The sequence below is a fragment of the Oculina patagonica genome, chromosome 13, assembly GCF_052425735.1.
Source record: "Oculina patagonica isolate OP01 chromosome 13, crgOcupat, whole genome shotgun sequence".
Taxonomy (NCBI): Eukaryota; Metazoa; Cnidaria; class Anthozoa; order Scleractinia; family Oculinidae; genus Oculina; species Oculina patagonica.
This window is the reverse complement of record NC_135770.1, coordinates 13,117,351-13,140,993: the sequence shown is the minus strand read 5'-3', so window position 1 is coordinate 13,140,993 and position 23,643 is coordinate 13,117,351. Positions and strand designations below refer to the sequence as shown.

The 23,643-nt window shown below is 39.2% G+C and overlaps 2 protein-coding genes across 2 annotated transcripts; one reads left to right on the top strand and one right to left on the bottom strand.

Moving 5' to 3' along the window:
* Nucleotides 1-266: 266 nt before the first annotated feature.
* Nucleotides 267-20,327, bottom strand: LOC144634349 (uncharacterized). Its single transcript, XM_078493271.1, has 17 exons — nucleotides 20,136-20,327; nucleotides 19,028-19,084; nucleotides 18,668-18,753; nucleotides 14,390-14,417; nucleotides 11,711-11,793; nucleotides 11,492-11,544; nucleotides 8,672-8,828; nucleotides 7,937-8,070; nucleotides 6,951-7,002; nucleotides 6,274-6,360; nucleotides 5,307-5,455; nucleotides 4,378-4,434; nucleotides 3,362-3,518; nucleotides 2,506-2,613; nucleotides 2,036-2,136; nucleotides 1,661-1,763; nucleotides 267-779 (listed from the first exon to the last, which is right to left on the bottom strand). Exons 1-17 carry the CDS (start codon nucleotides 20,188-20,190, stop codon nucleotides 429-431), a joined length of 1,818 nt encoding a protein of 605 aa, XP_078349397.1. The 5' UTR covers nucleotides 20,191-20,327; the 3' UTR covers nucleotides 267-428.
* LOC144634347 (DNA polymerase kappa-like) lies at nucleotides 20,313-23,327 on the top strand. Its single transcript, XM_078493269.1, is given in 2 exon segments — nucleotides 20,313-22,262; nucleotides 22,264-23,327. Coding segments are annotated over 2 exon segments (2,295 nt in total). The 5' UTR covers nucleotides 20,313-20,318; the 3' UTR covers nucleotides 22,615-23,327.
* Nucleotides 23,328-23,643: the final 316 nt, after the last annotated feature.

Sequence of the window (23,643 nt, the reverse complement as noted above, 5' to 3'; positions counted from 1 at the left end):
CATTAAGTGGCCTGCTTTACTGTTGCACAGCTAAAGTAAAGAAAGAGCGAGAGTTGACATTTGAAATCTCGCCAACAAAACCGCCCCCTAAGTGGCAGTTTGAAATTAGCTTTGCATAGAATGGTAGAATTAAACTCTTGCCACAAGAAAACTCGCATTAACAAGTATTTATTACAGGGCAAAAAAAAAAAAAAAAAAAAAAAAAAAAAAAAAAAAAAAAATCAAAAAAAAAATTTTTTGAGAAAAAAAAAAAGGAAATTTTTGGGTTCTAATGAGTGGCAACATCTGAAGTAAGATTCCTTGTATGTCTGAGTTCTCCCGCTCTGACGGGTTGCTTTCTTGAACTGAACTTGCGGCTCTTATGTAAATATGTTTTAGTTTGATAAAAATCTATGGGAACCCGGCTTATATGTATCCTAGAAGAGCTGCTAAGTTGTAAAGTAGAATCTGCTTGCAGACATTACAGGAACTTTAAATACCCGGATGTCCGTTGCAGGAAGACGTTTGCATAAGATGCGGTTCAATTCGTTCATAGATAGCATTGGATTTCCGTTTGAATCTTTCTGGATCTTAAATTCCGATGTTAAATTAGAACACAGGTGAGGCGCAATAGGCAATAATGGTTCATCTCTGGAGTAAACGCCATTTGAATTAGAGTTGAAGAAACTGGAGTCCGTATAAACTGATACTTGTGGTCCAGTAAGAACACCCCAGTCCAAGCAATACAGATCAGCAAGTCCACATACAGCTTCCAAGCAGTGACTGTTGACTGCACTATCCTGTGGATTAACAAGGGAGCAAACATTACCAGGTGCAAACATAGAGCGACATGCAGTGTTTTTTTATGAAGGAAACTGCGATCGGGTGTTAAGTAATTTTTGTTAAAATTTGCTTCGAAATATTTCGGAATAGGCCAATTTCGATATATCAGAATTCTAACTTAGCTGCAAGGCGTAATACAAATAAAAGCACATCGAAGATGAGGAGAGAATGAATTATTTCTGTTTGTTCCATTCCCCTAAACCTCGGAGCCAAGTTAGAATATAGATATATCTAAATTGGACTTTTGAAACTGTGGTAGAAGCGCACTGACGCGTTTATTTCTTATACACCTGTACAAGGCACCCTGTAAAAGTGATGATTGCCATTTGCCAACGAAAGGATGAATGGTCAGTGCTAAACTCTAGGTCTTGCATTGATTTTTCTTTGTTGGTAAATCTTTAGTGACCTCGTCGTGTTACTAAGGAAGATCTTGAAGTAATACATCAAACACTCGAGACAGTGTTTCACCGGGATATCCAAACACCTCGAATTTCGCAAAAATACTGCGCTGCGCGTCGTATTTTCAACTCTCTTCTCGGTGTTTGGATCTCCCGATGAAACACAGTCTCTCGTGTTTGATATATCGCTTCTCAATCGAAAGAAAAACTACGGAGTAAAAATCGTAAAAATCTATGCTAACTAAGACCGGGTATCCGAACCTCCTTCACGGTTATGATTTTCTTTTTTAACTTGATGATTTATTAATGAGTTTGTGAAGTAACTTTAACTATGGCCTCTGCAACTGAGTCTAGCGACAAACATGGACTGAATAAGTGGAAGATTTTATGAAACACTACCTCATTTATCAAATTCTACGCTGATTTACGGGTTAGCATACCTCAACTGGCCATACAGAGAGAGTTCTAAGACTTGGTAGCAGTTGAAGAGCTTCCGCCAAAGTAGAAGAGACACCAAACATTATAAGATCCAAATGAACAAGCCTAACAAACAGCAAAGGGTTTATGTCAGTGGTATTCTAGAACAGACATTCGGTATAATAAATAACTGCCGCTGAGGACATACAGAAAAGAAACCCTATCCTGTCTTGAGAATATAGAGTAAGCTGTTAAAGTAAATTTCAACTGATCCGATAACAATAGTTTTAAATACTTTCTGATAATTAAGTTACGCAAATGAGAAAAGTAGGTACAAAGAACTATTGCAGCTATTGGTATACCTGTGTACCTTCGTTATTCTGTAGTTATTGGTATACCTGTGCATGCCTTTCAAGGCTCGCGCCAGTCCATCGTGAGAGCTCCCACACTCTAGTCGTAAGCACCGTAAGTTTGTAAGTGAACCAAGACACTCGTAAGTCTGAAAAAAGGGAAACCTCACAGCTTTACTTGTGTGCACTGACAAAAATTTCTCCTAGACTACCACGTTTCCATAAAAACCTGACGAGCGTGGACGAATGACTTCGAAAAAACGCTCCAGTGACGTCACATAATATCGCTCTTGTTTACATTATATCCATGTGATGAGCATCCGATCACTTTTAACATTTGCAGGATAAACTTTATTTTTGTTATTCGTTCTTATATAGGGAAATTGTACGGTACAGTAAACGTTTTTAATGAAATAAAAACTCGGATTCTTGAAACAGTTTAAGCGTGAACAGGGACCTAAAATTCCGCCCACTCCGTTTCCAATTCAAACCTTCACATTTTGTGAAGCAGTTCTTACCTTGCTGTCCCAGTCGGAACAATCTCCTATTTCAAGTTCCTCTAGATTGGACAAATCTCTGAGAAATCCAAAGTCATAGCTTGAGGCATTTTTTAAAGTGGTTAGAGACTGAAAATCAAAAGAAAAATTTTAATATATTTTCAAATCCTTCATTTCAAATTTGTGCTCTTCTCTGTCTACTCAAATTCTCAACAAATTAAAAAAAAAAAAGCTCGTGAACTATGGAAAGGAAATTTATTTGCTTGCAAAGGACTTGATTATTGATTATTGACCAGGACTGGACTCATTAACACTACTCCAGGAATAAAAGATGGTAGTAGTACAGTTAGTAGTGTACACTAAAGTTATTTCCCAAGTGTAATGTAAAATTCTAGTTCTCTACTCGAAGTGCAATGTAACGTAACGAATTTGAAGTGTACTGTTATGTGATGCCGTTACGTTAACGTAAATAAATCAATAAAATGCATGCAAAAAAGGATTAAAAGATGATCAGGGTTTTACTTTCTCTTGTATAAAGTGTGCTTGTATGCTATGTTTTGTGAAGTTTGAGAGAATAGACGTCAAAACTGAAGGACGAAAAATATAATTGAAAAACCCGCTGAAAAGTTATAAAACTAAAAATAAAACTCACATTAATCCTGGATTAGCTTAATCGTGATTTGAACGACTGGGCCCAGCCATATTGGAAGGAACTCGCTCAGAAAGTATGATATGGCCTAATCTGCCAATACAGCCACATTTCTCCACCATCCCTACTGGCATTTCTCCTGAAGCAATGGTAAGAGATGAAGCATGGCCGCTCTTGTGGTTAAAATAACAGTAAGGTGTGAAGAACATGCAAGGCTTGTGTGCTTACCAGTTTAGTGAGGTCTTTAAGATTACTGAGCGCCGCCAGACCACCACTGAAGGCAAATGACGGAGGTGATAAGCCACCACATGCTGCTCGCAGCTGAAGTCTTTTGAGAGAAGTGAGTTGAGCAAGTTTCCCAAAATCCAAGTGTGATGTGTACGACCTTGTAATCAAAAGTAAACAGTCATAATCTCAATCAAACAAATTCGACAGATATATGTTGCTGTAGTGGTACACATGACTTGAAACAATAGCAACAACGCAGTACATAATTTAAACCATACATGTTATGCTTTGTTCAGCTGACTATAGTCAGCCTTCTCCCGCCCTGCTATAGTCAAGTTGGCGAGCGCACGGAAATCGCGTCTCCTCGTGCGAGGAGATCTTCGCGCGCGGCCTTGTGCTATGGTCAGCTGACTTGACCAGAGTAGTCTTTCAGCCTGGCAACCCGAGGAAACGTGTTTCCAGAAACATTCGTAGCGCGCACATGTTTCCCCAATGTTTCCCAGTTTTGCCATAAGGGAAGCATGGTTTCCAGCGTAAATTTTTGTCTCCAAGAAGCAAAATTTGCTTCTGCTACACCGCAGAAAAACTCCGTGTTTCCGCGCAGCAATGGACCATGGCAAAACGTGGAAACACTTATCGACACATGTTTCCTCATTTTGCCGGGCCTTGGATTAAGTGGTGAGTGCGCGAGACTCGAGCGAGGTGACTGTTCTTCGCACGCCCTCGTGTGCTCGCCCACTGGACTAACCTTGAGGAAAATGACGGACTACTCCTAGTCTACAGCTGATAAAAAAGATTGCTAAACTGGGCAAGGGTTCATACTACACACAACACTGAACAAACGATGGGGCATAAATGATAATTCTCTATGCCCTTAGAAATTGGTTTAGTGTGTAGCTAGCAGAAAAGCTAGAGTTGGAAGCGGGTGGTGGAGATATATATTCTGTATGTCCTAAGTAACTGGTTTGGTATATAGCACGCAAGGCGTGGGGCGAGGGAGAGAATATAAAACATACCATCTTGCTGGTTCACTCTCAATGTCACTTATCCATTCTGCAGTTAACACTTCCAGGCTGTGGAACATAGATTATGTCAGAAAGTATTTTAAATATGTGTTATGAGCTCTTAAGTGACATGAAACAATCCAATTAGGCGTTGTCCACACTTATGCGTTTTTCACGATGCGTTTTTTAATTTGCTTATTGTTCACACTGGTACGATCGAAAACGCAGCTTTTTTGTAATCCTTTGTTCTCGCCGTCCACACTAATACGATAAGGAGACCGTTTTCAAACGTCTCTGCTCATCACCGCCTGTTTTGAAATGTACGTGTTTTCAAGGAAAGTGATAAGTGTTTTGGATCTCATCACTGTGGACGATAGACGAAAATGCAACATTTTGGACGGGGCCTTGGTACTACACATAAAACCTAGTATAAAGAAAGAGAAAGGCCTCTATGGAGAGGAGACTCAGACTCAGACAATATATGGTCACACTAAATTTCTCTCTATTCCACAAAGAAGTCCTGAAATATAACGTTTTCGACTTTCTTCAAACTTAATCATTTGTGTTACATTCTGGTTTATTGTAACGTGTCTTAAGTAATCGACCCTTTTGGTTCGTTCGAGTGTCCCCTTTTAGGCCAAGTGATGTTACCCTTTCAAGAGAACTATTTCTCTCAAACTAAAAAAAATCCACGTGGAAATGAATGAATAATTTTCAGATAGATAATTTAAGAGAAATTTTCCAGAGCACACAGGCTAGCACATCACATGATCTGAAATAAGCAATGAATATATGAAGGTCTATATTTGCCTAATTTTGCAAACTTCTTTACTGAGATTGTCCCCAACTTTACGACTATTTTGTGTCATGTCTGGTCCCATTTAGCTCTTTTATGCTATTACTGGGTACATGATCAGAAGTTCCAGTGAATAATTGCTTACTCTGGTAAACATTCTGCTACTTGGTGAAGAATCCATGTTGGTACCAGACCAAAATCCAGCCACTTGAGCCCAGATAACTGACGCAACACGTTTCCAATTGTTGACCACGAATCAGCAAGGTTCTTGCCATGTACAAGGCCCCGTAAGTCCTACATTACAAAGAACAAATCAGAGTTCCTGGACAATCCCTTACAGCAACTTGTCATTGTTTTAAAAATATCCTGTTCTTTCTAGTTCAACTCACTTGCTTAACTTTTACGTTAAATTAAAAGAATTGAGTCACGGATTTTAGCCAAATTTAGACACAAGAAAATGGCCACTAAATTGAGTGGAATGTAAAAATAACCACATAAAACAGTGAAAGAACATTTCAATAACACTCCAAATACAAAAGAAGGTATGGATGGACAAAAATTGAAGAGCATTAAAACTGATTGCGAAATGGCTTTTTGAAATACTGTTGACTGAAAAGTTTTCAAAGTTAATCTCGTTTGTTTGTAAGTTTTAATTTCAACGCATTTTGTTTGAAATAAAGCTATGGTTTTGTCATTTAGCCCATAGAAGTAATTTATTTGCTAAAATTAACTTCCATAGTTAGTACATGGCAAAACGTAATAAAATAGACAAAACTCAGCTATAACAAAGTCAGATGAAAGAATACAGTAGCACTTATGTACCAGAATACTTGGAACTAACATGGATCAAGCGACAAAGGTCAAATACTGTCTCGTAATTGTTTTACACTGGCCAAGATGTCTAACTTTCCAGGAGTACTTTGCTTTGTGTTCTTCGCGGCGATTTCTTGTTGTGCTAAACTTAATCTCTGTTTACGTCTCATTAGTCCTGTAGTTACCAGTGCTCTTCGGTTGCTCGATAATCGTAAAATTGCTTATTGCTTGCCAACATCAAGCGATGATGTCATACTGACGTACGTCACTGCTTAAAAATCAATATTAACAAAACATACCAGTCTCTGAGTAGAGAACTGTACCATCCACCTGGCTGCCATGTCCCAGTTCTTCACTTGCAGACCATGCAGTGACACTCTTCTCCACTGTGAAAGATATAGAGGATATTACATGGTTGGCGGATATGAATTTCGTGTCACGTTCTCACGGTGGCGCGGCGGGGGATATTGATTGACCGGAGATCTCTCTTATTCTGTTTATTAAACATAACGGTCGCGTCCGACCATCCGTTCGGATATGTTGTCCGAGGTCGCACAAATGTTCCGACATTTTCCGAACTTTTCCGTCGTTCCGGTCGGGAGTCCGAGGAGTCTATATCGATTTTCTTTTCTCAAGCATTGAAACAGGGCAACGTGCAGAAAAGTTCGAATCGATTCTTCACTGTGAAAATAACATGTTATTTTCTGGAAAGATTTCCTGGTATTTCACTGATGTTTATATAATAAAAGGTTTTAAAACGTCCAAATTTCAATAATGAAACATTAATATACAAAGTCAAGCAAACTAGCATTAAAACAATGCAGGTGTCAGCTTTTGTGTTAAAATTGTTTGCAATCACGATAAAAACTAACAACTGTTACAGATCAGCTTAACTCTAAATTGAAACAAACAAACAAACAAAACATGTGCATAAAGATAAGTGCTGTCGTCAAGCCATATTGAAAAAGTTTCTTACCAGGGTGGGCTGTGATGATACTTGATTCCACATACTACAAACACAGCTTGCACTACAGTTAACGAAAACAAAACATAAAGTTATGTGTTTGGTATAAGGCAATCCATAAGCTAATATTGCATTACTCAATTAATGGCCAGTTTTCACTGGTGATTTGGATCCATACATACATGTAACTCAAAGGGTTTGACTTAAGGTGGGAAATGAAATGATTGTCACCTGAGGAAATTGACCCCTTGAACAAGTGCCCCCCCTCCCCCCCCCCTGCAAGCCTTCTCTAACTTTAGAAACAACCAGTGTATGTGGCATTACACCTGGTATATTGCCATTAAGATGTAACTGTCTTAAAAATAATCTTGTCTGTATAAATGGGCTAAGTAGCCCACACTTTCAGCTCCTACCTAAGGTTTTCATCTGCCTTCTGGATGGGACAGTTGTCCAAAGCTTACCTTCATAATCAGGAAAATGCGACTTTTTTGTGACTTTAGCATTGTTAAATATATCCTTTGTAAAAACAATGAGTGACAGGTTTGTCAAGAAGTTTTATGTACGGCTCGAGATCATGCAGTTTGTTGTTTTAAGTTTGTCTTCACCCTGGGTTTTTCATGTAGTTAAATAAATCAAAAATAAGCTTTATTAGAACTGTTCCTACTGCATCACCACAACATTCCCAACAGCTTGTTAGACTGATGTCTCAACAACTCACGGGAAACCATTAATTCAGTACACTTGTGGTAACTAAGCGGTGTGAATTGATCACTTTTAGAGGCAAATTACACCGTATGATTTTGCCTACTATTATCGCATGGATGTGACACGCTCACGCCATGACTACAACACACAACGTGTCATGTAAATCAATCTACTACATACTCCCGACAGACGGGCGTGTGTAAATGGTCCTAGTCATGTGACAGGCCTGTCGTAAGCTTGTCGCATGTGACAATTGGCCCATCCAGACTACTCTTTCTGGTTGTGTTTCTTACCTGCACAGATCAATGAGGGGAAGATAAGACAAGATATGAAGAAGGCAATCAAATGACAGCTTCAGAACAGGACATACATCTGATAGTTTAATTTTGACTTTTAAAGCATTTGGATTTGCTTCAAGCAAGCAGTGCTGCAAATTAACCAAAAAAAATATAAATCAGTGGATGTGTTAGAAAGACATTACGGTATGTCAAATGAACCAGGAACCATCTCAATCTAAGCAAAAAATGTTACTTCTAAGCAATAAATTGCCAATAAATTTTCTTCTAGACAATACTACATCTACTAACATTTCCTGGGAAAAATCCTGGGAATCTCACAACCTCTGTTCTTTCAATTTCTGACAACACCAGAAGATTTTCTCCCAAGACTTTTAAGAAGTCCAGAAGAGTTTTCAGATTATGTTTGAAATTGGCCAAAAGACAACCTCAATCCCAAGGCTTTGCTCTTCAAAAGTGGAAGTACAGAAAATAAAATTCTTTTCTTTGAGTAGAATATTAAGTTTACACTTTCCTAAAATGGTATAGATGTATTTTGCGAACCAGTATACATGAAAAATTGTGATTTTATCACACTTTGACCTCTAGAGTTGATACTCGTATAATGTGTTATGGCAGGTGTGTGATACAGACCTTATGCTCCTGAAGTTATTAGTTGTCAGTTATGTTAGCACACTAACAAATTAAGTAGATTACAAATGAGTGCAATCTAAATAAAGGGATGTAACTCACTGTACAAATGTAGCAGTCTTTATACTTCTTGATGTCAGTTGGTGACAGAAACACACATTCTGGGTGAAAGAAGGACTTGCAAATGGTGCATTGTAGTGACGGCCTGGCATTATTACGATTTGGACAATATCTTGTACATATTACCACTGTAGACCACCTAGATTAGAAATAAAGTTACCGTAGTATATAAATAATTTAACCCAGGTGTAGTACCATCTGGAACCAACTGAGGTTCCAAGAAAATTAATATATGTTTAGGTGGCAAGAGAGTACATGCTGCTAAAAACACACAAAGTTTTGAAAAAAGCTACACACATACGTATGTACTGCACTGGGTCTTGCCAAGTGGAGGGGGACAGGGGTGTCTGAACCTCTCGCCTCCTGTGCTTTTTACTCCCACTTATATTTTACTCCCGCCTCCCGCCCATTTACGTAGCCGTTCTCTCCTCATTTGTCCCATATCTATTGCGAAATTTAACGAAATGTTGTGAATTCTTACTCATTTTCTCTTACTGCTCATCCGTTCCCCGGCAAATTATACCCTGTTTTAGACCAAAACTCCCTGGTTTCTATACCCTATCCCAGACTAAACTGCTTGAAAACCATACCCCCCCCCCCCCCCACCCCAAATTTCTAAGTAATTATTTTATTTGTGGGTATTTCAAGCACATTTGAGCCAATCACTCTAATTTGGGCATCATTGGAAAGATCTTTTCCTCCTGCAGAGATTGAGTATAAGTGATGCCTTTTTGAGTTATTTTTTCAAAAATAGCTCTTTAGTCGTCGTGTCCTTGTAATCAGTCAGTGGGTCAGTGAAGTATGTGTGTTTGTCACACCAATCAGATTTCAGGTACTATCAGAACCAATAAAATTACAGTTTATAAAGGGGAAGCAATCTGACGTAGTCAGCAATTTCGTTCGAAGTTTTTAGATTAGAAAGAGGCGGAATCGGTGAGTTGTGATTTAACCCTGGATTAAAAACGTTTTTCGTAACGCCCGCCTGCTTTACAACGCACACGCCGTGAGCAAAAGGCCCAACACTAACTTGTTATTCGTCTTATTCGAGCGTACGTTTGGAGAGGCTAGCTTTCCATTTGCACAAAGCAGATTTGAAGAATAATGTGGTCATTACTTTTGCCATCCGCTTTGCGAAGTTCGTTGGGAAATTGGAAAGTTTGTTATGAAGTTGCCAAATAGGTTGCGAGTTTTTGAATCAAATTGTGCGCTTCGATACAAAGTTCCCAACTTCGGCCCGAAATTAATAAAACCTTCTATAATTATGTTATCAAAAAGGGCTTTGCTACGCTAAACTGTTGAAAACAAATGTCATAAAATTAAAATAAAAATCTTTTATGTTCAGCGAGCCGTAAACATGTTGTCTCGAACAAATTTATAGTCTGTCGCGTCGCGTCGGCTTCGATTAAAATCAATAAACCATCCAGTTTCATCCGGTTTACAAACACAGAAGACTTGAAATTGAAGACAGTGAAGATTATGTCTCACAGAAATCGTTAAATATGTGTTTTCATACAAAAAAGTTAAAATTTGACCAAATTTCTACCTGCATAAAATTTATTTATCGCCAAATCACTTGCGTGATCGCTGATGCGAAACGTTGTCTTGCACTTCAAGCCACTTCAACTTTCCTTGACAAGCTCTAAAATCTTCGAGTTCAGAAATCGCCATGACTTTCGAGCAACATGTCTTGTTTCTCCTCAACAACCAAAACTTCGAAAGTTCAGTCGGGCCGAAGTTGGGAACTTATCGAAGTTCGCAATTTGATTCGCAAACTCGTAACGTAATTGGCAACTTCATAACAAAGTTTCCAATTTCCCAACAAACTTCGCAAAGCGGGCGGCCAAAGTAAACTGAAATCAACTGTAAAACATCTCGTTCAAACATTTAATGAACCGGTACAAGTATTAACTTTGCTGTTAAAAGCAACTACGATCGAGAGTAAAAACAGAATAAGAGCGTGCCATTCCGTGACAATTCGATAACTCAATTAGGTTGCGAATGAACGAAAATCTTTGTCGAACAGTTCTGACAGAAAACAAATACTCCAGGTGTACTGCGCTTTAAAGAACTTTCCCGAAGAAAGTGGTTTTTGATTTGATGCGTTTATTACTTCGTTTATTATAGTACTTTTCGTTAAATGTCTATATGGAATCGTGGCTTTTTCGAGAAAAACAAGGGTATCGTGTTACGTTCGTTTTTAAAAAACAGAGGTCTCGTGTTACAAAAGTGAGAAAAACAACAATATCATGTTTCAGTGTTTGGCAAAAAGCCAAAAGTATTCCGTAACAAACAAAAGTAACACGTTACGGTTAACAGAATAAGAACGTGCTATTTTGTGACATTTTGATAATTGAATTAGTTTTTGTTTTTCAATTAAATGATGAAAATTTACATATTGAATAAAACAGTTCTGATGTATCAAAATGCACGTAAAAGTTATTTTGTTTGCAAGCAAATTTTGTGCAAAAAGTGACTTCGTGGGCCGCCATACACAAATAGCTCAACCCATGGCATAAACCATCCCAACAGGACAATCACCCAGTTTCACCCCAAGCCACCCCATAAATTGAAAAAATAACTCCTGCACGCTTAGCGTGCCTATGTTTTATCAAAGATGATGACGTCAGAATTGAAAGAAAGAGCAACGTTTGTCACGGCCGGTTTTGGCCAGCACGGAAGCCAATGGGTAAATACTACCAGCTTGAAAAAAAAGAAAAGAAAGCAAATTGAAATACTCATTTGATCATAGACCTAAAACAACAAAAAAATAAAACAAATTAATTATAAATGCCCACAGCTTACTTAGATTTTCTCCAAGGTTCCTGTGTGGGTGTGACTGACATGGTCCGTGATATCTGAAATTTAAATTGACAGGTGTTAAAAACTCTCCACAGCCTCAATTAAATGCACACAAGTAAACATTTATTATTAAAAGTACAGCTTGGTTTGATGACCATAGTTCTTAAAACCAACAAACCAATAGCTAGACTCTCTAAATATTATTTAATATGTATGTTGTACCTCTCTGTCGCCTCCTCCAACCAGAACATGATTGTCAAAAGAAAACCAATCTGGAGACAAATAACTGATCTGCTCTGCATTCACTGGTGAAAACAAAAGTTGAAGAAAGTGCATTCCCTTTGTCAGCAAGAAATCTGCCTTCTTATAAAAAAAAGTGTACATGCAAAGTAACTTGTGTTGTCATACAGTCGAAGCTCTCGTAAGCGGACACCCTCGGGACGCGAAAAAAGTGTCCGTAACTGGAGCTGGCCGCTTACGAGAATGGTTCTCGTAAGCGGCCACTAGAGGTGAAGGGGATAGTAGCCGCTTACAGGAGCTTGCCCAGCTAACAAGTGGTGTTTCAGATGTAACCGGACGTGGATGACGACAAAACAAACACTGAAATATGGTTCTGAAATTACTTTAAAATCATTGTGACGAATGGCGATGTAAAGTTAATAAGAAAAAACGAGATACAGAGGTTGTTTATAGGATTTTCTTTTGGGTGTCCGCTTACGGGAGCTTAATCTCTTAATCTCTCTCTTAATCGCAATCTCTGAAAGTGTCCGCGGCCGCTTACGGGAATGTCCGCTTACGAGAATGTAAAAATACAGAGTTTGTATGGGTGTTAACAACAAATTCGCTCTCATATTTACAAATAAAGACAACACAACACTGGCAGTAAATGGGACTATGGACACTGGGTGCTCCCTGGGATAGCAACAAGCGAGGGTGGTAGCAACACACCCTGAGAAGCGTAATTGGGTGGTTAGCGAACAGCACCCTGCAAACTAAGTGGGGCGGTTAGCGGACACAAACCCCAAAGCACAAACTTGGGCGGTTAGCGGACACACCCAGATAAAGTGAATAGCGACAGCAACCCTTGGGCGGTTCGCGGGCACGCCCAGTGAATGAATGGGGTGGTTAGCGAACTCACCCAGAGAATGAAGCCCCCCGACCCAGCTAGGTAGCTAAAGATAAGGTGGGCTAAGGGACCCACCCAACCTGCCACGGGCGATGGCTAAGTGGAAGGTGTGCACCCAGGCCAGTAGTCCAAGTTTATTGTAAAGGGAGGGTAGGGATGGGAAAAGCAAACTTACGAGTAACAGTAGATAGCGTGTGTTGCGTGCTAGTAGAAACAAAGACTGGTATATAAAAGCACATGCACGCACGCATTGTTCACTTGAGACCTGATATGCTACGGATGGCCAAAACTGATAATGGAATCAACGATTGACATAAGCACTAATTAATGGAGTTAACAGCATTAACAGCTCCATTAATAGCATTAATGGAGCTGATAGCATCCACTGTTTATATAGCAAGTTCGCCGGAATGTTTATAATACAATACATCAATTAAAATAACTCTGTGGCCAAGGCATATTTACTGAATAATGCTACGCTCTTGTAGTTAACTGTACTTTACGAGTAAAGTGTACATTAAAACGGGGTTTCAAACAAGGCGGCCGTAAGTAGAGCTGTCCGCTTACGAGTGTCTGTTAAGAGAGCTTCGACTGTATTTAGTTTCTATACTGTCTTATTTCAATAACCATAATAATTATTGTCTTTAGAAGGAGAGCAATCTGACAATCCACCATCACTTTCCTTCAAATTGTAAATCTACATAATTACTTGCAAACATTTTGTGGTGTGTTTTTACTGCAATGTACTGTAGAGATTTGTTTTTTGATGTTGATTTTTCAAGATGTTTCCTATCACTGTTTGTTTATATGAAGATAACACTTCATAACGTTATGCTTTGTTTCTAAAAATGGGATCCACAAATCTGAATTTCAAGACTGGCAGAGACTGGAATCCGGGCTGAAATTCTCAGCCGATCTGTGGTCCACATCATTTTTGAAAATCTGCTTATAAGTTATCGCAAAAAAAACCATCAATCCACAAAGCTATATTCACCCCCTCCTTTAGGATTCCCCAAAAAGCATTCAGTTTTGAGGAAAGAGATAATTAACCACTACTCAGTTGAATGTACGATAACAAATGCCTCCAATAAGCTGATACCAGCACACCGAGCTCAGGACATTCCTTTATTTTCACCTTACTAATTAGCAGACGCCACTCATTTACGCTTTCCTCAAGCTCAACATTAGTAGATAATTTACACCTTAAGTAGATGTTACAGTAAATTTTTCTAACTAGTTGATTTTTTTAACTAGGTAACTAGGGTTAGGGTATGGGTTGGAGCCCAACATTTCCTATGTGGAAAAGTGGATAAGAAGTTGGACAGCAAATCCACTGAGGTTGAGAGCTCAAATCCAGTGGTACAGATTAGTAAAAAGAAAACAAAAGTTAGATGATAGTACTTAGACGAGAGGGATAATAGCAGATACTGTAGTAGGGGAGGGTTAATAAGGATGGTGGAGGGGGGTTATGAGACATCAAGGGAGGGGAGGTGTTTTACTTTTTTACTTATTAACCTGGTATAAAAAAAACTACGGTAGTTAAAAAATAACCAGTTAAAATAAAAAATTAACTGAGATCAAAAATTAACTACAACATAGACATTGAAACATCGTGGTGTCCACTTATGGGAGGCGAAACATGCTAAACAGTGTGCATACTTGAACCGGCCAGTTAATTTGATTGTTTAGCTAAGGAAGTCAATAGGGCTATATAAATTAATATCTGGTGATTTTTTTAAAAATAGATCAGCAATCTTTCTAAGATATATACTTACAGTATTTTTCTACATCAGCTCGACAGTTCTACAAAAAGAAAATTGTTGAGAGAATGCTATTAGCTGGATTTATTTCACACAGCCAAGTCTAAACTCTGAATTGAAATAAAACAAACTCTCATTAAACTATACCTTTGTTCTCTCCCTCCAATTTCCCTTGTTCAACATTAAAAATTATAACCCCTATGAGGTTTACTTACATAGCTTTCATCAACTAACTGTATTTGAGGTAAAAGGTAAAGTCTGCATACTAGCCTCGTAGTAGCCCATCAGGCCAGAGCTTATCCTGGTTTCCTTAGCATGAAGGAACTAAGAGTATTTCTACTCCCCCTGGATGGGATGCTAGCCCATAGCAAGATTACCCCCCAGCATTAAATTTGCTGGTACCTATTTATACACCTGGGGAAAGAGAGGCACTATGAGAGTAAAGTGTCTTGCCCAAGAACACAATGCAATGCTCCAGCCAAGGCTCGAACCCGGACAACTCTAACTGTAAGTGAAACAAGAGCTCTTAGAGCTCAAAACTGCGCTGGTCACGTGACCACTCTAGGGGAGCAATGTGGGGGGAACGAAAAATGCACCCCCCCCCCCCTTTATCCCCTTTACCTGCGTCAAAAAATGATGCGACTGACAAACAAAATGGTAAGAAAACACATTGTGTGACATTCCATGGTTGACTAGTTCCATACGCAATTTAGTATTTTTCTTATATGCTAATGCTGGCCAAATTTAATTCCCACGATCCTGATCCGTGAAACCAAAAAGTGTTTTAAATCAGCATCCAGTGTTGTATTGAATTCCCGTTTAAAGATTCAATAACTCGCTCCGAATATTGGAGCAAATAATTAAATCAAATTTGAGATGAACACAAGAGCTGCTTTTAGCTGAATGGGAATTCCCGGGGGAATTAATTTACCAATGACGTAAATCTTGCGAGTCAGGGCATGTTTGTCTCAGTGGTTTTCCTTCAAATTTCAGAAATGCTCTAAATGACACAGCACCAAAAATACATAGCGCTAAAAAGTCGAACATTTCACACTTAACATGCTAATTATAACTTTTACCCGCTCAAACATATTTTTCTTTCACACTACATCTCCTACGTAAAGACCAGATGATTCGCAAAATTGTCAAAGTGAGAGTTGTCAAGTCAGCTAGCACATTCTTTGACAACAACGTAATGGTACTGGGAATTTCCCTTGCCTACCGAATGACGTAAGCGGTACAAGTCAGGGCATGTTTGTGAAGGGAATTTTTCTTCATATCTCCAAAATGCTTTCAATGACACAGCCAAAAAAATAGATAACGCTTAAAAGAGAAATACTTCGCAATAAATTTGTTTAGTGAAGACCAAAGGATTTGCAATGATTTGAAAAGTAGGCGATTAATAGCTTTAAAACATTACGTGACTCGATGTCTAGTCAATCGAAAGTGAAACTTGTCATGTCAGCACAATCTTTGACACCAATGTAATGGTATTTAGTTACAGATTTTAGCCCGCTAAAATATATTTTTCTTTCAAAGCATGAAAATTTAGTATTCTCTTTGAGTCAAACGCTTCAAACTAGAACATTCCACGCTAAACTTGCTAAGTAAAGACCAAAGCGTTAGAAAATTTCCCCTTAGTAGGTGATTTCTAGCTTTTAAACATTGCGTGACGCGTGACTGGCCGAGCGGGCCTGCGGTGGCATCAGTCTGGTCACTGAGAAAAAACAAGAGCTCTTAGAGCGTACAACTGCGCTGGTTTTGTTAGCACTTTAGGGGAGCCATGTGGGGGGAACACAAAAAATGCACCCCCCCCCCCCCTTATCCCCTTTACCTGCGTCGAACAATGTTGCGACTGACAAACAAGATGGTAGGAAAACACCTTGCGTGACATTTCATGGTTGACTGGTTCCATCCGAAATTAAATATTTTTCTTATATGCTAATGCTGGCCAAATTTAATTCCCACGATCCTGATCCGTGAAACAAAAAAATCTTTTAAATCAGCATCCAGTGTTGTCTTGAATTACCGTTTAAAGATTTAATAACCAGCTCCGAAAATGGAATATTGGAGCAAATAATTAAATCAAATTTGAGAACAACACTAGACCTATTCTCACTGCATACTTAATTAGCGCATCGCGGAATTCGATGTTTTATCTCTGGAATTCCTTCGTGCCTTCATGCCTCGGGGCGGGCATGATGCTTTGCGCTCTTTTCCTTTAAATTCCTGGTTTTTGCCTCAATCGTGGTCAGTTTGCCGGCGTTCCCGTGTGGGAAGTTTTTTGTCGCCCCACCCTCCTCCCCTGGTGCCGGTTGACAGAGCTTCTCCCTTTTTACGCTCGCTGCAAACCTTTGCTGCCACAGTAGTCGCAGACTCCTCCCATAACTTAGTCTACCACGATGTGGTAATGAGGTTTGCAGTGAGGATAAATTACTGTGTTTTGCTGAATGGGAATTCCCCGTGGAATTAATTGAGCAATGACGTAACCCTTGCAAGTCAGGGCATGTTTGTCTCAGTGGTTTTCCATCAGATTTCAGAAATCCTATAGATGACACAGCTCCAAAAATAAATAACGCTAAAAGTCGAACATTTCACACTTAACATGCTAAGTTTAGACCAGAGGATTTGTTTAGTTTCCGTTTGTAGCAGATTTAAAGCTTTCAGAGCATTGCGTGATTCTTGCCGATCAGTGCCTTGTGAAAGTAAAAATTTGCTAACGCCAGCACATTCCAGGACACAGACGTAATGTAAATAAATGTAAATTCTTGCCCACTAAAGCGAATTTTTCTTTTAAAGCATCAAATTTTAGTATTTTCTTTGATTCAAACGCTTCAAAATACTTCACACTGAATTTTTTAAGTAAAGACTAAAGGATTTGCAAAGATAAGGAAGGTAGCTAATAATAGCTATGAAAAATTACGTGACTCGATGTCCAGCCGATCAAAAGTGAAACTTGTCATATCAGCACATTCTTTTACACCAACGTATTTGTAGTTATTCACAGATTCCGTCCCGCTAAATTATATTTCTCTTTGAAAGCGTGGAAATTTATCATTTTCCATGAGTCAAACGCTTCAAAATCGAATAATTCACACTTAACAGTCTTTGCAAAGACAAAAAAGGAGAAAAAGATCAGAGGATACGCAAAGTTGTCAAAGTGAGGGTTGTCATGTCAGCTGGCACATTATTTGACAACAACGTAACGGTATTGGGAATTTCCCTAGCCTACCCAATGACGTAAGCGTTACAAGTCAGGGCATTTTTGTGAAGGGAATTTTTCTTCCTATCTCTAAAATCCTGTCAATGGTACAGCCAAAAAATAGATTACACTTAAGAGAGAAATACTTCACAATATATTTGTTATTAAGTAAAGACCAAAGGATTCCCTATACATTACGTGACTCGATGTCTAGCCGATAGAAAGTGAAACTTGTCATGTCAGCACATTCTTTAACATCAACGTAATGGTATTTATTCACAGATTCTGGCCCGCTGAAATATATTTTTCTTTCGAGGCATGAAAATTTAGAATTTTGTTTGAATAAAACGCTTCAAAATCGGACATCTCACGCTAAACAATTGCTTATTAAGACCAAAGCATTTGAAAATTTCCCATTAGTAAGTGTTTTCTAGCTTTTAAACCTTGCATGACCCCAACCTGGCCGAGCGGGGGCATCAGTCTGGTCACTGAGAAAAAAAAAAAAAAAAAAGGACGTGCAGAGCAAGAACTGCGCAGCGCAGTTAAAAAAACCAAGTGCAGAACATGAACTGCGTGTGCAGTTAAAAAGTCTGTGTTGAAGCCCAATTTGGCCGATAAGGGATTCCCAAGTCGCTGTCCAGTGTCGCTATTTTATTGGTCATTCTACGCCTTTTTGTTACTTGTCTGAGTTAGGAGAGAAAGATTATTGTTTGTCACAATTTCATTTAAGGTGCTGCCACTACTTTTTGGGCCATGCCACCTGTTGGAATTTACCCTCTGGCAGGGCCTCAAAAAGGCCAGAGCTTGTCCCCGGTTTCTGTTGCATTAAGGGACTAGGGGTATTTCTACTCCCTCCTCGATAAGATGCTAGTCCATTGCAGGGTTACCCCCCCCCCCCCCCACATTAAATTTTTCAGCACCCATTTATACACCTGGATTAGGAGAGGCACTGAGACAAAAGTGCCTTGCCCAAGTAAAAAATGCAGGGCTCGAACCTGGGCCGCCTGATCTAGAGTTCAGCATGCTAACCATTAGGCCACCTCGGCTCCCAAACTGAATTGTATAGAAATGTAAACAAAAACAAAAAATACCAGTTTCTTTCCACAGGGTGTTATATAAATGACATCGCTGTTTCTGCCAGATCCTATGTGCCTATAAATAATCTCCCTCTGCCATCCTAATGAGGAAAGAGGATGGTTTTAGGGATTTTACAGTTTAATAGTTACTGATTAGTCATAAATTTATATCACCTGTAAAATACTATTGCGTGCTACTGTGAAATGCCCAGATCAAAACCTACTCTCCTACACTTTAAGCTGTCATGCCCCCCCCCCCCACCAGCCTTCCTTCATGATTTAGACCCTCATCAGTTAAAAATAACCAACAATGCAATTTAATCCAATTCAATTAACCAATCCTGGTCGACCTGACCTGACTGACTGCGAGCTTACCATAATCAAAAGGTTTCTGCATCTGTGGAATATTGAGTAACACAGGACTGTCATCTCCTGCTCAAAATATAAAATAAAATATTGTGATGAACTTTAACTTAATACATTTATAAGCCTGCACTTTCTGAGACATTTAATTGCCTATTTTCCTCTACCATGATTACATTAATAACTGATCAAAAATTAAGCAATTTATGGTATATGCAGTCGTGTACTTACAACTGGTGTGGGCATTCCATTTTATACCCCACACTCCCCCCCCCCCCCCCCCAACACACACACACACACACACACACACCTAGCTGATGAGGAAAGTCGAAAAAAAGATCAATGTGCTGATATGATGCCTCCCTCAGAAAAAAATTCTTTACCCCATCAGAAAAAAGCCAACCTTTCCCTAACCCCTTCAGAAATATTTAAAAGATCAACTAAGAGCTACCCTCTCAGAAATGACTCTCAAAAACCCTTCAGAAAAATCTGTCAACAGGGAAGGGGGTGGATATAAAATAGAATGGCCCTGTCTTATAGTGTTATTGCCTGGGAAAAGTAGTTGGAAGCATGCTCAGGGGTTTGAGTAAAAAATGATTTTAATTCAATGCAAATATTACCAGCTGCCCATCACATAAACCACCTGGTCGATCTTAATTTCAAGATGACAGGCTAAGGTACATAATCACACTCTTATACAAGGAGATGTGAAAAGAGTACCCTTCCTGCTGTGTTGATTATTATTGACGTTCACAAATAACAACACACTAAACGTTACAGTAGGCGAGAAGATCAGCAGCTTTTTAATGAGTCATTGATTTGAAATAGCGTGTTCAAACATGAAGTGCAAAATCTAACAAGTTTTATTATTGTTTGCAATATTTTCACTTAGATAGTCTCTACAATCAAGTACAGTTAGCTTATGACTTGAGTCAGTTTACGACTCACTGTGACACAATCACTTCAAAAGCTCATATTCTATAAAACAAATTGTCAAGCTTTGATCACGAACTCACATTAGATTAAAATATGCAAGATGGTTCGTGATCGTATAAATCCTTACGTGGCGGTAAAATCAAGAAAAATTAAAAACAGTTCGATTCACGTTATAACCACTTACCAAAATGATCGTGTGGAATTACTTGACACTGCGAATTCGGTCTTTTTTTGGCCATTTCTTGCCGTCACAATTTCTTCATTCCAATGCAGTTCTATTTGTCGTTCGGCAAGCTTGTTGTTTATGAAAGCTATTATCCTTATTGGCGGGAAAAGGAATTTGGCCTGGTTACCTCGCAAAACCAAAATGGCTGACTGCAGCTGGAATTCCGATGAAGAAAACTTCGATGATTTAGAAGACGAAGAAGAAGGTAACAATTGGGCTGAAATATTCAGTGCACCAGAAAACGAACTGCAAAGCTTTCGGTGCCATAAAGATGACAACACTTTATCGGAAGAGCGTCTAAAAATGGAAGAGAATTCAACCAGCGGGAACTTCAAACAGACCAAGGAAGACGTTGAGAAAAACGATCCCAAGTCAGTAGATAGCAGCAAAAAAACTCTGACCAGAATGGAGCTAAATGATCACAAAGCAGGCATGGTAGGTTTAGATAAAGAAAAAATCAACCAAATCATATTTGAAGCGAGCAAGGGTTCCAGGTACTTCGAAAATGAATTGAAGAAAGAGAAGCAAGTCGCTGAGCGGATCGCTAAACAGACTGCCTGCTTTGAAAAGCTCACTCACCAACAAAGACGAGAAGCTTTAGAAACCACCAACTCAATAGTGAAAGAATTGGAACAGACTCGAGATTTAAGTCGTACCTTCGTTCATATCGACATGGATGCCTTTTATGCTGCAGTCGAAATCTTGGACAATCCTGAATTGCGTGACAAACCCATGGCAGTTGGTAGTAACGCAATGCTGTCAACATCAAACTACCCGGCCAGGCGTTACGGAGTAAGAGCAGCTATGCCAGGCTTTATAGCTAAGAAGTTATGTCCTGAATTGATCATCGTGCCAACACACTTTGACAAATACAAGGAATATAGCCGTCAAGTTCAAGAGATCTTGGCGGAGTATGATCCTAATTTTGCAATGGCAAGCTTAGATGAGGCCTATTTAGATCTAACAGAGCACCTTAAAGAGAGGCAGGAAAATAAGGAGAAGAAAAGATTTTTCAGATCGAAAAATCAGGATGAGCCAAAGTTAGAAAATGAAAAGGATCAAGACAGCGAACAGACCGAACAGGCAGAAGGGGACTATGTAGAATTTGGCAACGATGCAGAAGAGGCTGTAAGGGAGTTACGTTTTCAGATTAAGCAGAAAACACGTTTAACAGCTAGCGCTGGAATCGCTCCTAATCTCATGCTAGCAAAGGTCTGCTCAGATCGTAACAAGCCTAACGGACAGTTCTTCTTAGAACCAGACCGAGATGTTGTGTTGAAGTTTGTACACAGTCTTCCTATTAGGAAAATTAGCGGCATTGGGCGAGTTAGCGAACAGATGCTGAAAGCCCTTGGAATCGAGACATGTGAAGATTTGTACACAAAACGAGACTTGCTATATCTTCTGCACTCTCCAATCAGCTTCAAGTTCTTAATACAGGTGTCGCTGGGCCTGGGAAACGCTTTCATTGCAGCAGACTCTAAAAGGAAAAGCATTGGAACGGAGACGACATTTTCAGAGATCAGCAAGCCTGATGAGTTATTGGAGATGTGTGATAAACTCTGCCAGTCACTGGCAGAAGATATGAAAGGAAAGAAACTTCAAGGAAAGACTGTTACAATTAAGCTTAAAACTGTGAAATTTGAAGTAAAATCTCGGTCTTTGTCTCCACTCATTCCTGTTTCCACCTATGAGGAAATTTTCTTAGCCGCTAAAGAGCTGCTTAAAAATGAAATAAACGCCTGTTTTCCTGATCCTCTTAGACTGCGGCTTATGGGAGTGCGCTTATCAAATTTTCAAGATACCACCTCAGATTCGTCAAAAGAAGCCAAGCAGAACACGATTACAGGGTTTCTAAAACAAAAACAGAATTTCCCATGCGTTGAGGTCCCCAGTTCTTTTGTACCTACCCAGCAGTTAAGCACAGAGGAAACTCCCTGCCTTGCTACGCCTGGTCAGTACTTTTCAAAAGAAAATGTAAACTTGCCAGAAGCATTTGAAGAAGATTCGTCCGCTGCTCAACATTTCACATCCGATTGTTCTGCTATTTCAAAGAACACATCGCCGTTTTCTGGTCCTGCTGTCGTCTTCAGTTTCTGGTGCTGCAAAAAACTGTGCTGGAACTTTGCAAGACGAGACTGCAAAGCCCTTACCTCTGTTTTGCCCTGTTTGTGGAAAAGACCAAGTATTGAAACCTGGTGGAGACGCTATGATCGAACTTAACAAACACATTGATCTGTGCCTGAATAAGGCGACCATAAAAGAGATTGTGTCAGAGGAGAATTCAGATCGATCGTTAGCTGGCGAGAATGTTGTGTTCCGTTCTGATTGTCGCACTACTGTCGAGGCGGGGAGTTCTCGAGGAAAGAGAAAACGACATTCAGCAACAGAAACAGCCTCAAAGAAAGTGACACTGCATTCATTTTGGTCAAAATGACTGCGACCAAAATGACTGCAGCAGATTAAGTCACCATTTGCCTTTTATATCTTAAAGCTAAAACAGAATTGTGTACCCGAGTATGAACCAAGCCTTTTACTTGATATAACGCAAGCCTGCCTGTGAAAAACTGCTTTTTCGAATTAAAGACATATTTTAGTGCCAGGAAAATCGTTAAGATTGTTATAACTATGGGTTTTGAGGAAAACAAATGTTGTGATAATTATAAAAAAAATCTGTTCTTGTCAGCTCCGTTTTAGCCTTCGACACCACGAGTTACGTATCTATTACCAGTTTTTACAAATAGCGGAAATGCTTGGATAGTGCATAATAGAAACTAAACATGTCTCCATATGTAACAGACAGTCAGGCTGATACTAGTAATGTTTTAAGTGTCTCTCACTGTCAACAGCGTGTTAAAGAATGTCAAAATTCATCTGTCAAAATTAATCTGACTTTAATTATCATGCTGATTATCGTTGAAGTTGTATTCAACGTACCGTCTCTATTTTATAGGTTTGCGATTCAAATGACGAAGGTGGCTTCTGATTTTATAAAGTGACAAGACTTAACCTTTTTTGTTGCAGTATTTCCTGAAGCGGATGAGTTTCCTAAAGTGAGAGTTAAAAGCATGCAATCCTGCTAAATGAAAGTGTAATTCACTGAATACAGTTAATAAACATTGCTTGATGTTATTTCTTGTCTTCTACGGCTTTTTAACGAGACCTGATCGATGTTTGGTTATCAACCCTGCAGCGTTATAATGACTGAACAAGGAAAGACTTTTGTTCTGAACTACATTTACGTCGTTCTAGTTTTTATTGGTTAATCCTTCGTTCTTCAGTACAAAAAACTTTAATCATACTATGATTTCTTTCTATGAGTTCGTCAGTTTGCTGATTCAATCCAGTAGATGTAGACTTCCACTGTGTTTTCGAGCTTTATATAATAGGCCACTATCGGGGGGATAAAAACAGACAATTTCCGCAGCCCAACCTATGACTCGTAAACAGGCCATGCAAATAACAC

Bases quoted from the DNA above. Each gene is read 5' to 3' on its own strand.
- LOC144634349 (XM_078493271.1), bottom strand. From the start codon at position 20,190: ATGGCCAAAAAAAGACCGAATTCGCAGTGTCAAGTAATTCCACACGAT. The intron at 5,456-6,273 runs GTATGTTTTGTT...TTTGTAATGTAG, and splicing joins AGTTCTCTACTCAGAGACTG to GACTTACGGGGCCTTGTACA. The intron at 1,764-2,035 runs GTATACCAATAA...GCTGTTTGTTAG, and splicing joins GCCTTGAAAGGCATGCACAG to GCTTGTTCATTTGGATCTTA.